We start from the raw sequence: 13,069 nt of genomic DNA, 5'->3' as shown, positions 1-13,069 counted from the left end.
GTTTCGGGAGGAGGGTGTTCATTATCCGCTGAAAGGTGGCCGCGGCGTTCTTTAGCCCGAACGGCATGACGCGCCAAGCATATTGTCCCTCGTGTGTTACGAAGGCGGTCAGATGTTGGCTCTCCGGAGCTACCGGCACCTGCCAGTATCCGCGTCGCAAGTCGATAAGAGTGATATACCTAGCGCGCCCCACCCTCATGATGAGCTTTTTAGGGGGTGACATTCGAAAGGCATCCGTGCGCGTCGCTGCGTTTAAAGCGCGATAGTCAACGCACATGCGCACCGATCCATCCTTCTGCATACAACGGGATGGGCGCACTCGCCTTCCACCGGATACACCAGCCCGAGGTCTAGCAACTCGTTTACCTGGCGGCTCACCTCACTCCCTAATAACTCCGGCCCGCGATATGGGAAAGCGCATTTGAGCTGGTGGCCTTCGTGCAGCTCTATCTTATGTGCCCCAACTAGTGCGACTCCCGGCGTTTCGCTGAACATATCAGCGTAAGCGGCAAACACCTTCGAGATCTCGAGGCGGTCCTGAGTAGGTAGGTGTGCGAGTTGCTCCGCATCTATCAGACAACAACCACATCTCTCAGGCACAGACCTAGGGGTGTACTCGATTTCACTAAACTCCTCGTCTTCCTCGAAAACTACTCCGACATGGCTGACGCGTGCGTAGTAGGGTCGCAGCCTGTTCGCATGCACTATCGCTGTAGCCTTTTTCCCCTTGTCGATTCTGTACGAGTTCTGCATCTCTTGCGCGGTTACGACGAATGGACCGAGCCATTTGGGGGCCATTTTACTGCCAGGGTCTGTGTCAAAGAGCAATACCTGGTCTCCGACGACAAACGTCTTGCACCGTGCGCGCCTGTTATACGCCTGCGCGTAACTTCCCTGACGTGCGCTCGATGTCAAACCCGCTACTTCTGCTGCTACTTCTAGCTGCTCGCGTAGCTGTCGCAAATACTTCGCGGGTTCTTCCCTGAGTGTGTTCGGGAGGGGTTGCTGGCCTGTCCATGTTCGCTGCAGAATTGCCAGCGGTCCGATAGGGTTTCTACCGAATAAGAGCCGGAACGGCGCCACGCCTGTAGTGTGATGGAGGACTTCCCTGTACGCCCAGAGAACGAACGGGACCAGTCTATCCCAGTTCTTGGGATCTTTCTCAATAACATGGAACAACATGTTCTTCAAAACGCGGTTCCACCTTTCCACTGTCCCGTTGCTCTCCGGATGCTCAGGAGTCGAAAAACGCGGTGCGCATCCGTCTTGCCAACATCTCACGCGTCAGCTGCGCCGTGAAGTTCGTTCCCTGATCTGAACAGACTACCTCAGGTATGCCTGTGCGGCTGAAAATCGTAAGCAAGGCGTCGCATGTTCGCCTTTCGGATTCAGAAGACGGTAGGTGTGGGATGCTCGGTTAGTAGCACGTCAGTTGCAGTCGGTGATGGTGGGGAACTGCTTCCGACATCTCCCAAGCACAGCCCCAAATGTGCTGAAGGCCCTCAGGAGAAGTTGCCAGTGCATGAAGCAGACGCAGATTGGAGGTACATTCCACGAGCTAAATTGCATCACAGCTAAACACGGTGCTCGGAGAGGAGTAAAAAGCAGTTTGAAAGCAGGGGGATGGCTACAGATCCCGAAGTTGTGAAGGACGTGCGCAAAAAGTTGGAGAAGCTGACTTTTGACGTCTGCGAGGCAACATCAGTGAAGCCGGAACCGCGGCCCTGCCCATTCTGTGAGGGACGGTCCAAACGGCTCTTTTGCCACAGTGCCACAAATACGAAAGCTGTTCAGCGGTTAGGGATCGCAAACAGTCTACCTCCGGCCACGGCGTGCACAAGTCAACGAGGCAGAGAGCGTGCCTATGATCCCTGCTCGACGGAACATCGAGCGGCCCGATGATATCGACATTTACGACCTGAAACGGATGGTCGGGTCTGGTGAGAGGTGTGATGGGAACCCTATCTTTAATTCACCTGTCTGAGCGGACTTTATAGCCGTGACATGTCCTGCAGTGTCGCGTTACGTCCCCTTCTAGGCCTGGCCAGAAAAAGCTGTACTTAATTCTGGTCTTTTCTTCCGTGGCCCCAAATGGCCTCCCCAAAGGGACTCATACGCAAGGCAGAGTACCTCTTCCCGCCTGCCAAGGGGGAGCACAAGCTGCTTCACTTTGCTACCGGAGATCGAGTCCCAGTTATACAACAAGCCGTCTGAAACAAACATGCCTGCCTTCCCTGCCTTTGCGTCAGCCCACGCTTTCTTTAAGGTTTCGTCTGAGACTTGATCGGATCTGAATACCTGGCGTTGTTTTAGGACTGCGTCCGCGTCATCCTGGATCGAGATTACATCTTCCTTCTCGCTTTCTTCCAGATCTACTTCACAGGGCTGTTCCGTCGCCACACCCTGCTCACCACTCATTAGTTTGTCTGCCTCAGGCCCCGCCGCTTGCTCCTCGTGTGATGTAGAGCTCAGCTTTGCGCTCTGCTCCGCCATGGTGACAGACGCGTTAACTGCTTCAGACAGAGGGCAGGCCTTATTCATAACAAGTGCCTCGTAACGACTGCCTATCTACGAAAGCAGTTCCCAATCTTCCCTGGAGAGCAAACAGTCCACTCCCTCCGCCAGCTTATCAGAAAGCGCGCATACAATGTCTACTGCCTCGGGCCCTGCTATGTGTGCAGTGGGCCGCCTGATGCTTACCGCAAGAGTGACCTGTTTTGCGTTAACCGTCTCCCCAAAAGCCGAAACTAGCTTTATCGAGCCGGATGGCTCCCGACATATACTTGGCACGAGGCCTTCCCTAACCACGGTTATCTCGCTACCGGTATCAATTATAGCTGTCGCCGGTATCCCTGCGCACTCAATCTCCACCTGCTGTAGCTTCGATTTGCGTACCTCGTCGAATGACTGGGGCATTTTCATCTCTGCTACTAGGGTTGTCTGGGAGGTTACTGACGCCGGTGTTTCGCATGCCTCTACGTTGGCTACAGCTACGTTTGGAGCTCGAGCGCGTTTCTCCTTCTTCTGCACGTTTTGTGAAGCGCGAGGGCATTCCTTGGCTTGGTGGCCAGATGCGCGGCACTCATAACACTGAATTGGCCATTTGCTATCATTGTTCGCCACTTGCGGGGGTCCCTTCGGTTTTTCCGCATGCACAACAATTTGTTTCGCTGCGCACCCCTTGCCCTTAGCCTGTTCGAACGTTTGGAGAACGTCGGATATTTTATCCGGTTTTAGCCACCTCTCCTCCTCACGAAGACGCACATACTCTAAGCCCTCAGGGCTCAAGCTACCCTTTATGCTATCTGCGATGATCAATGATACCAGGTCGTCTTTGGTTTCTACGTCCAGTGACCGAAGGTAGTACTGAAAGTACGTCTTAGTGCGCGAGGTGAACTGCACCCAAGTTTCATCGCGGCGTTTCGTCGCGAGCTCAAAGCGTTCGAGGTATTCTGAGGGGTTAAGCTTTAGCTCCTTTAAAACGGCTGTTTTTACCGACTCGTAGCTGCCACACTCATCGTCCCCGAGGTTACGGAGAAGGTACCTGACACGCTCAGCTAGTGCTGGCATGATTAATTGAACGCGGCTTTCGTTTGGCACCTTGTACGTCGTGAAAATTCCCTAGACTTCCTCGAACCATAACGGCACGTCAGCGTCACACGGCAGCTTCAGTCCCTTAAGGACTTTAGCGCTTTGGGAGACTGGATCGGGCCCCATTCGACGCTGATCGTCAATGTCTGACCTTACAGACGTCTGCCCGCCTCCCGCTATCGCCATTGCAACAGCTGGATCTAGCCCAAGTTTCTGCAACTCTAGGCGTTCCTGTGAAAGAATTTTCAATTTTTCCAGCTCAAAATCTAGTTCATGCGGCGAATTGCAACCGCATCGGATACCGACACCTCCGTTACTTCACGTAGCGCTCCTGCTACAGGCTCAGTTGTCGCTTGCTGCGACTGCTCGCTGTCATCTGTTATATCTCCCCCTGTCTCTCTCTCGACTACGCTCGCCATCATGCTCCGTGTTAAAATCATGCGCAACTTTACACTTGAGCCATAGCCACTTCAACAAAGCGCAAGAAATCCCGCTTACCCGTGCTGGTGTCGCCAGTTGGGGCCTCCGTCCCTTGGTGCCGCAGCCTCGTCGGAGTCCTTCCCCAGAACGCTGCCTCTGGTTCGGGGCCTGGATCACCTTGCTGTTTCTGACTGGAATTGCGGACGCTTGTTGCCTAGTGGGGTCCCAGAGAGAGAGAGAGAGAAAGCTTTATTTAAAAATTCCTTAAATGCGTAGAAATCTAAAAATTGATGCGACGCAGATATGATATACCTTTACAAGTCCATATGAAAGCCATTTAATCTTCTTAGTATTGATTTGCCCGGAGTCGCTTATACCGCGCATCTTGTACTGACGGCGAAATGATTCGGAATGCTCGTGCGAGATTAAGCTATGCGACCTGGTTAGAAGCAGGTACAATTTCAGCATGGGTAACAGTGATGTTTATGCTGTCTTCGGCAGGTACAGATGCAGAAGACGATGATCTGATGATGGTCAGGAGGAGATATATATTTACAGAAGCAAAATAGTATACATAGGCAAAGTTACAGCAACAAGTCACACAGACAACTGTAACTTAAAAGAAAGTGGATACTATCGCGCAGAGAAGTCACTTTACAGGACCTTACTTTCCTACCGAGCGTTCCGGTTAAAGTCTAGGGGGTGTAAATACGTGCTAAGCACGGAGCCTCAATCTTGACTGCTGAACATGATCCGAGAACCGCTTTTTGATACCCAAGGGCGGTCACCTTAGGTGATCCGCCCCGAAAATGAAGCAGCCAATCAAATTATTTAAAAACATGCCACAACCACCGTGGGTTGGGAATAATCTTGTACCCAGGTCCTTATTTACGGCAAATAAAAATACAACATCATTCAAAACACACACTCTTTCCACTCGCCGGTCCCCAAACCCTCTCACACGGCGCCTGTCTTTGCCTCCCCTCCTCAGCGTGTTTGCGACGCGACCTTGCAGCTGGCGCCTTTGTGAAAGAAACGCCGCGGGGGATCTGGAGTCTAGGCCACCCCTCCGTCCCGTTCGAGGAAAAGGGGGGGGGCACTGTCCCAGAGCAGTGTACAGTCACCGTTGCTCGCACCCGATGAGCCGTTGCGTGGGGGCTAAGTGCCGCGCCTATTGTCGCCTTCTACAGGGCGTTTAGTGAGCGCTTGGGGCAGGGCAAAACGGCTTCATTATCGGGGTCTCTCTGCCCCGATGTTTCGCGACACAGCGGGAGATCGCTGGACTGATTGTCTACTTGGGAGGGCCGAGGGTCGCGCCTATTGTCGCCTTCTGCAGGACATTTAGTGAGCGCTTGTGGCAGTGCAAAAAGCTTCATTAACGGCGTCTCGCTGCACCCATGCTTGGCGCCACAGCGGGACATCGCTGGACAAGCTGGCCGTAAAGTGGTTCGCAGAAGCGTGCTGCTGTTGTTCCCGGCCGATAAGGATGCGTCTGCCGTTCGCTTCTTGGCGACGCCTCGGGGCGAAGGGGCGAAACAAACCAATCCTCCCGCGCGCCCGCGCCCAAGAAAAGGGGAGAAAAGGAGAAAAAAAAAACAGCGCTCGCCCCTTGGCCACGGCGCGTGGGGGGTTCGACCGCCAGCTCGACTCCACGTGCGAGTCGCTTTTCACTGCGGCCTTACAGTAACCGTTCAGAAAACAGTAGCAGTAGCCTTGCGTTCGTCTGGATGGTGTGTCTTTGTCACTTGTTTCCATCGTCCTAAGCATTGTCATGACTACGGCATCATAAAACGATTCAGAAAAGTTTCTGCACACAAATAGTAAACCGCCAGGCATTGTGCTGATAGGTGTTCATGTTTTCCACAGCCGGCACCAAACTCAGTGTGTATGACGACAAAATCAAGGGCAGGTAGCCGTAGCTGCAAGCAAGATCCGAAAAAGACGGTGGGATCAAATCGTAATCGCTGCGGCCGCTTTTCGACACAGGCGAAAAAAAAGCCGCCCATAGCACATGGAGTGTCGTGAAACACCTCGCCGTAGCTGAAACCGTTTAGGCGGTCATAGTGACGTTTACGCATGAATACGACAACTGAAATTGAATATATATATATATATATATATATATATATATATATATATATATATATATATATATATATATATATATATATTGAAGAGGGGTTTATTGGGGGTTATTCGAAGGACTCGAGATGCTGGCCGATGACACAAGACGGTCGTAGACCGATGCACAATCTCGTCGGAACAAGACAGTCCGAGCTCTCAGTGCGCGCGCCAGCCGATCGGCGTCTTCATCGTCGTTAGTGTCGGTGCTGTATCAGCTTCTACCTTACAATATATATATATATATATATATATATATATATATATATATATATATATATATATTATAGAGGCGAATCTCTGGCAACATATGCGCTCTAGAAATGTTCTACAAATTGGAGCTGCCTAGAAATGTGACCGTCTCTAAGTTGGCAAACTCATAATATGATGCTAATTATTTTATCTGTTCACCTGTCAGCATAGCGTACTTGAGAAACAAGTTTGATGCACTTGAGATTATTGATTGTTAAAAATCTGCAAACTGTGTAGATGACCCACACCAAACTGTTTTACTGATTGATCATAATTGTAAAACATCGCGAGCAACGGTAGACAAGAACGAAAAAGGCACGGGACGAGTGCTGTTTTACAATTATGAACGTCTACCAACTTGCCATTCTGCTTATTGATTGATTTGTACATTTTTCCATGCCGACAAACCACAGCAGCCTACATTTGACGAGGCACTTTACAAGAATTGTGCTAGACTACACACAGAAGAAATAACATAATTGACATAGTTTAAAACAGAAGGAAGGATGACATCTTGAGACAAGCATCATTGCACACAATAGAAAATTTGACAACAAATCAGGTAGAAAATATCCCTAACTCCATGCTTTATGTAGAAAGAGAACATGTTGGCGTGATTAGCGCGGCCAGTTCGTATCGAACAAGCTGACACGTGACGTCACTCTGATGAAATTTACCAGCGTGGCATTTTATTTCCATCTCATAAAGAGAAGCGACGCCCCGGTTTTCTGTTGGCTCATTTGGCTGTGCGCTATCCCACTTTTCTTTTTCCTTTAGCTTGCAAGAAATGCAGATTACAAATATTGCTGGACACCTTATCAAAATGCAGCGAATGTGTTTCTATTCATAGCCATCTTTTTTTTTATTGCTCATTGCTTCGTCCAAGAGCGCAGGTAACAATAAGCCCATTCACAAGAACTATGTGAGAATTTTATTCTCGTTACTCTTTAGCTGATTGATGTATGAAAAGACAAAGTACACTAAGCAGTTCCCTAGCCCATTCCTTCATATTGTCACGACTCAAGCCACAGGGAGCCGTGAAGGCACACGTAGACGAGGACCTGAGAGTTCGAAACGGACCATAAGTCTCTTGTTGCTTACTAGGAAAAATGCCCGGTGGTATCGTTCCGCGAAGAATTCAACTGTTCGGATAGCGTCTCATGCGCTATGGTTTTGAGGTAGTCTATGTACCAGGACAACACTTGTTCTCTGTTGATACTAAGGCGCCAGCGCAAATCAATGGAGACAAGCGAGTAGTTGGAGAATTGACTGTGTCAGAAGTTTCTTCCTACGAAAGATCGTGCATGCAAGGTCTTGAAACCTGAGTTAATTTTTCAAGAGTGAGGGAAGCTCAAGAAGCCTATGGAATTTCCAAAGCCATCCGATTGTTGTGTCGCCAATACTGGCCTGAAAACCCAAAGCTTCTTGGCCATCTCGCCCTTTATATGCAAAAAGCGCACCTTTATAGTTTAAGGCAACGGGTTGATTTTAAAAAGAACTAGACTCGTAGTGCCTCAGTCACTAAGAAAAGAATTGCTAGAAACGTTGCACGACAGTCATCAAGGCATTTCTAGACGCTGAGCATTGGCTAAATAGTTGCTTTGGTGTTCAGGCCTTAGAACAATATACGCAGCAGATGAAGGACTAATTTGCGCGCGATGTGCTACTCAAAAGGCAGAGTCGATGATGGGCACTGCTACTAATAATTTCGCAATGGGAAAGAGTTGGTGTTGACTTGTGTGTTATCAACAATCGCCACTATTTAGTGCTCTTCAATTATCTGTCTCGCTACCAGGAATTTGCATTTTCCAATAAACTAGAACTGTAAGCGTTATAGAAAGGATGAAAAGTATTTTTGTTCGCCGTGGCATTACGGAGACGGTAGTGGCAGATAATTGACCGCAATGTTTTTGCTCCGAGCTTGAATATTTTGCTGTTGAGTATGATTTCATTCACGTCACTGTGAGCCCAAGGCCACCGCAACTAATGAGAAAGTGAAAACGATGTCGCAAACAGTCAAGCGACTTGTACTTAAATCGAAGGAGCCCTACCTCGCCCTTCTGGCATACAGGGTGACACCAGGAGGGCTGGGCTACAGTCCGGTAGAAATTCTGGTGGGTCGACGCCTTAGGACACATTACTAGGTCCCCTTAGGACGCATTATAACACATTGGGATGCCTTAGAAAAAAATATTACTATTCCTAAATAACAATATTATTGTTTATTCTCACCAGGGGCAATAAGGATTCATTGCCAACCACAGCTTGATTTACGCTAAGGTTAACTTTACTTCCCAACGATTCTTGAATCTTAAACTCATAACAGAGATTGTGGCTCCAGTGTCAATTAACGCCAGGGCGCGGATACCGTCATAGAATACTTCGAGTTTGTTTTTCCACAATAATACAGGCAGAGGTACTTGGAATGTTGAATCTTCTGCAACCTCACCCCCATCGGCTGCGCCTTCTAGTTTCGCGAAGGGAAGGAACCGCGTGAAGGAGACGGTGAGCGTCGCTGTCTTTGGGTTGGCTTTGATCGAAAGCAGACGACCCATTTGACATCCGTGCCGGTCAGTATGTATTCAAAGTTCGTGTCGGATAAAATTCAGTGTCGAGACGATCGGAAGCGTTGGACAGCGGGTGATGGTCTTGCGACAGCAGGCCGCGTCGACGGCGGTACCGGGAGATGTGTCCTGTCATGTCACAGCTATAACAGACGGGTTGCGGGCACCACCGGTCAGACGAAAATTGGGTGCCAACTTGTTCTTGATGCCAGTAGTAGTCGGGCCTGCGTTGCTACCGAGCTACCCCGCGTGTGTAGGTGGTTCTGTGGCCCATCCGTGACTGGGAAGAGATTAAATCGGCATATTGTTGCTGTCATCAAAGCGTGGCGCATTTACAGCTGGTGTCCAGGAAGTTCGTCGGGTCGCGGGGTCTGCCTGCAGCGCGAAACTTTCATACTGGTGTTCATCCCAGCACGCAGAATCTTTGTTACGCAGTAATGCTTACCGCACAATCCGGCGTATCAGATCAGCCTTCGACCCCGGAGCACTGACGTCAACGCTCAGGACGGTTGTGACGTCAGCCAGTCGCCCGATGTAGGTGTTATGCAGCGCGATTTCATGGTTTCAAAAGTGCAGCAGTTCCTGATGACGTCAGCTGTGGAGTTCAAATTGTCTTTGGTAATAAGGAAAGTATAGACATCTTCAGCGATTCCTTTGAGCAAGCGTCCGATTTCATCCTCCTCGGACATTCGTAGGTTTGCCATCTTGCACATTTCACATTATCTTGGATATATGCAGTGCAAGCCTCACCAGGCCCCTTGGCTCGCTGCAGCAAGGTTTGTTCTGCGCGCTTATCTTTGCGGATCCGTCGCCAAAGCACTTCTTTATCTCTTGTGCAGTGCCATCCAAGAAAGCCCCTACATTCGCTAGCCTCAAGGTCGTAGTTGGTTAGCCAGTCATCGATATCCTCGTCAGAGTTTCCGGCAAAGGAGTGCGGCTCTCAGTAAGGCTGCCAGTTGCTTACTGCAGGTATCCTTGACAGGCGTCACCGTCTTGAGCTATATTTGGTGGTATGGGCGATAAACCAGAGGTCGGCGGCTTCATCGAAGACCACGAGGATCTGTGTTAAGTTACCCAGCAAGCTGCACCACAACAGTAACGTACTCAGCACGTAACGGGGGTGTTTATTTGTCACCTAAGCACTGCGAGTCCTCAAGGCACACCAGCTTCCGTTTCTTCCCTTCTCTCCAGCTTCTTTCTCATGTCACCGCAAAGCACTTGACAATATTATCACATAACATTATATATTTAATTTTATAATATGTTTTAAAAGAATGCTGTAAAGTACTCTAAATATACTTACTAAAACTGGATCTGAATGCATTCGGGGAACCATCCAATAATACCATCCAAAGTGTGTTCTTCACAAATGTGTGGACAAATTCCTGTTGTCCAGCCATTTGTTCGCTAACATAGTGAGTATAAGGTATCGCCGCCTGCAAAGAAAGCAGTGGAGTTAGTGAGCACCAAACAGTTAAGTACGTACTACTGAAATAATTAAGAACTTTGGATGTTAAGACAAAACTTGCGGCATGAGTGCCTAAAGTCATTGGAGGCCCTTAGATCTCTCTTAAGTGCGTCAAAGCGAAATCTTTTCCTTCCAATCTTTTCACTAATTTGCGGCTTTTGCACTCATTTGCTTCTTTTCCACTTTTTTATTTCTGCTGATTTTTTTCCACATTTCTGGGACAATTCTGACGTATTGTGGCGTCTAATTGGCGCTTCTGTGTCTAATAACTAATTATGCCACATCAACGAAATTATGCTTTCTTTATAATACAAGCATATATTCACTCACCAATTAGTTTGTTGCTCGACAATGACAGCGTAACACCCAGCGCGGATGTACAAATCCTAAATCACGCCGCCTGGTGATTAGCCTGAAACTATGCTTGCGTACCTTGGCCACACTCGCCCAGAAGACACATGTATATGGAATATTTACCTGTGTTAAACGAAGGATTGGCGTAGCTGGGACGTAATGAATACGATGATTTTTACTTCATAGCGTGGAATGCATCGTATGATTAGAGGAGGCGTGATCGGCTGATTTGCATAGAGCAAGCAGAGATGTTACTCGATTTTGTATTGAAAGAGTTGGTGAAGTCAACTGAGAAAAATAATTTTGGCTGTGACATGGGGACTGGGGCAACGCACCTTGCCTTTTCGAAAAGATTTCATGTTATGTTGCACCTGGAGGTACATAGGAGTGCCCTTTCTGCACTACAGGGATACGAAATATTACTGGAACGATCAATGTCAAAGTGTCCAGTCGAAATTAACGAAATGCAGTGCTTGATTTATTCATGACCGCACATTGAAATGGGTACAATTTGCTCAGTGTCGCGGAAGTGTTGTAGTATTGCAAGCACTATCTGTGTCAAGGGCTAACATGCAGATATTTCACCATTACTAGCGGGTTTCGCCCGGACCGCAGTTTGGGAGAGAACAAGTGGCACAACTCTGTTTAGCTCACTGAAAAATAGAGGGCGTGGTTATACCCATCTATGTTTACGTCAGATGTGTGACGGTTTATGTTCTTACTTCATCAAAGCAGCTCTTTTTTGCGTTCGGGTTTTCAAGTTCTACTATGTCATGGCTCATGATTTGCCCGAATTTCGTGTATCATATAACAACATCAAACGCTGAAGGCTATGTTTTTGTAGCGAGAGCTAAACTACGCTATTCAGAGCCGTGTTTCGCGTTTTCAGCCAGCAAGAACGGCGCGTGTGCCTTTATCGTGGCAACCAGCTGCGCCGTTTTACAGGTGTTTAGTAGCTGCGCCTGCTGCGGAGATCGATGTATTAAAAACCTGAAGGTATGCGCTTTGCTAATGAGGTACTCCTTGGGTTAAGAGTTTGATGGTGAGTACGTGTACGGCGCGCGGCATCTTCGTGGATTGCGAGAAGCTACTTCGGACAACCCCGAAACCGTTACTTGGCATGAAGAGGCCCGTCAGCGTAGGAATGAAAGGCGGAGGCCTAAGCCTACGTTGGAGACGTCTGAAGAGTGGCAAGAACATCTCGCTAAGCGGCGACGGCAAGATGCGGAGCGACAGATACGTCGAGCCGAGGCAGAATCCCTGCGGGAATAAGAAGACCGTCGGCAAGAATCAGAGGTCAAAAAGAAGACGCACCGGATAACATAACACATCGCTTGGCTGACGGCAAGCTCATCGGTGATGAAAACGTTGGAATCTGACAAATAAAGCCACACCAAAGCTCAACCAAAGCTAAACCAAGCTAGACGTAGCTCCCGCAATGTATATCCTGGCCTAGCTGAGCTAAGCGACTGCCAATAATTTTTGCGAGAGGGTGTGGCTTTTTGAAATCATAAAAGTGATGGATGGCTCAACGGTGAATGGCTCACAAGAAAAAATAACTTCAGAAGCAGTCAAAGAGACCATGCTGTGTGACTTGTCAGTAAAAGTAATGCTCTTTAACCTTTGACAAATTTAGTTAGACAGGATCCTCTATGACTATTGTGTTGTGCTGATACGTGAAAATCAAAAACGACTAAAACGATTGTGTTATATAAAACACGCTATTAGGCTTGAATCATTTTGCGCTGTGTCTATGAATGCAAGACTTGGCAGTGGCAAACTCCCTGCCAGCTGTCACTAATAGAGCGGTGATCCAGTACGACTGGCTGCTATAACATTATCAACGTTATCATTTAACATAGAAAAATGCCTCTTGAAATCGCAGTAATGAACATCACGCATTCGTCAGCAGAATAACTGGCATAATATCACTAGATACAAAGAGCTCACTAAATAATTTTCGTAAAATATTATTGATGTCAAGTGTGCAAACACCTGATCTGCGAACTTTCATTCCTCACAATAGTGCATTCTTGGAGCGGTATATGCAGCCGCGGCGCCGAAGTCGTTGTAATTGATTTTCTACTGAACCACTTGCGGTAGTCGAAATGAGATTAGTTTTCATTCACCTGAATACGGGAGCATTGACTCAGAGGAGTATTTAACCGGGAGACGCGGCCAAGAAAACTGCAAAAAAAAAAGACAAACTGAAAATTGTGCAAGAATGTCGCTTCTGCACACTTGCACAGCAAGCACAGCTTTCATCATACCAAGCGTGCTCGGGAACGTAGCATTCAAA

At 48.3% G+C, this 13,069-nt stretch overlaps 1 protein-coding gene across 1 annotated transcript; it reads right to left on the bottom strand.

Moving 5' to 3' along the window:
* Positions 1-274: 274 nt before the first annotated feature.
* On the bottom strand, positions 275-12,231 carry LOC146174052 (uncharacterized). Its single transcript, XM_084583727.1, has 3 exons — positions 12,085-12,231; positions 10,252-10,384; positions 275-4,225 (listed from the first exon to the last, which is right to left on the bottom strand). The coding sequence occupies exon 3, from the start codon at positions 3,568-3,570 to the stop codon at positions 2,569-2,571; it is 1,002 nt and encodes a 333-aa protein (XP_084439853.1). The 5' UTR covers positions 3,571-4,225; positions 10,252-10,384; positions 12,085-12,231; the 3' UTR covers positions 275-2,568.
* Between the last annotated feature and the right edge of the window lie 838 nt (positions 12,232-13,069).

Source organism: Amblyomma maculatum, chromosome 11, assembly GCF_055883805.1.
Source record: "Amblyomma maculatum isolate TAMU_Amacu chromosome 11, ASM5588380v1, whole genome shotgun sequence".
Lineage (NCBI taxonomy): Eukaryota > Metazoa > Arthropoda > Arachnida > Ixodida > Ixodidae > Amblyomma > Amblyomma maculatum.
Note: the sequence above shows the minus strand (reverse complement) of the source record. Positions and strands in the feature narration are given on the sequence as shown.

Excerpts from the sequence above, each read along its gene's own strand:
- LOC146174052 (XM_084583727.1), bottom strand. The coding sequence starts at position 3,570 with ATGCCAGCACTAGCTGAGCGTGTCAGGTACCTTCTCCGTAACCTCGGG.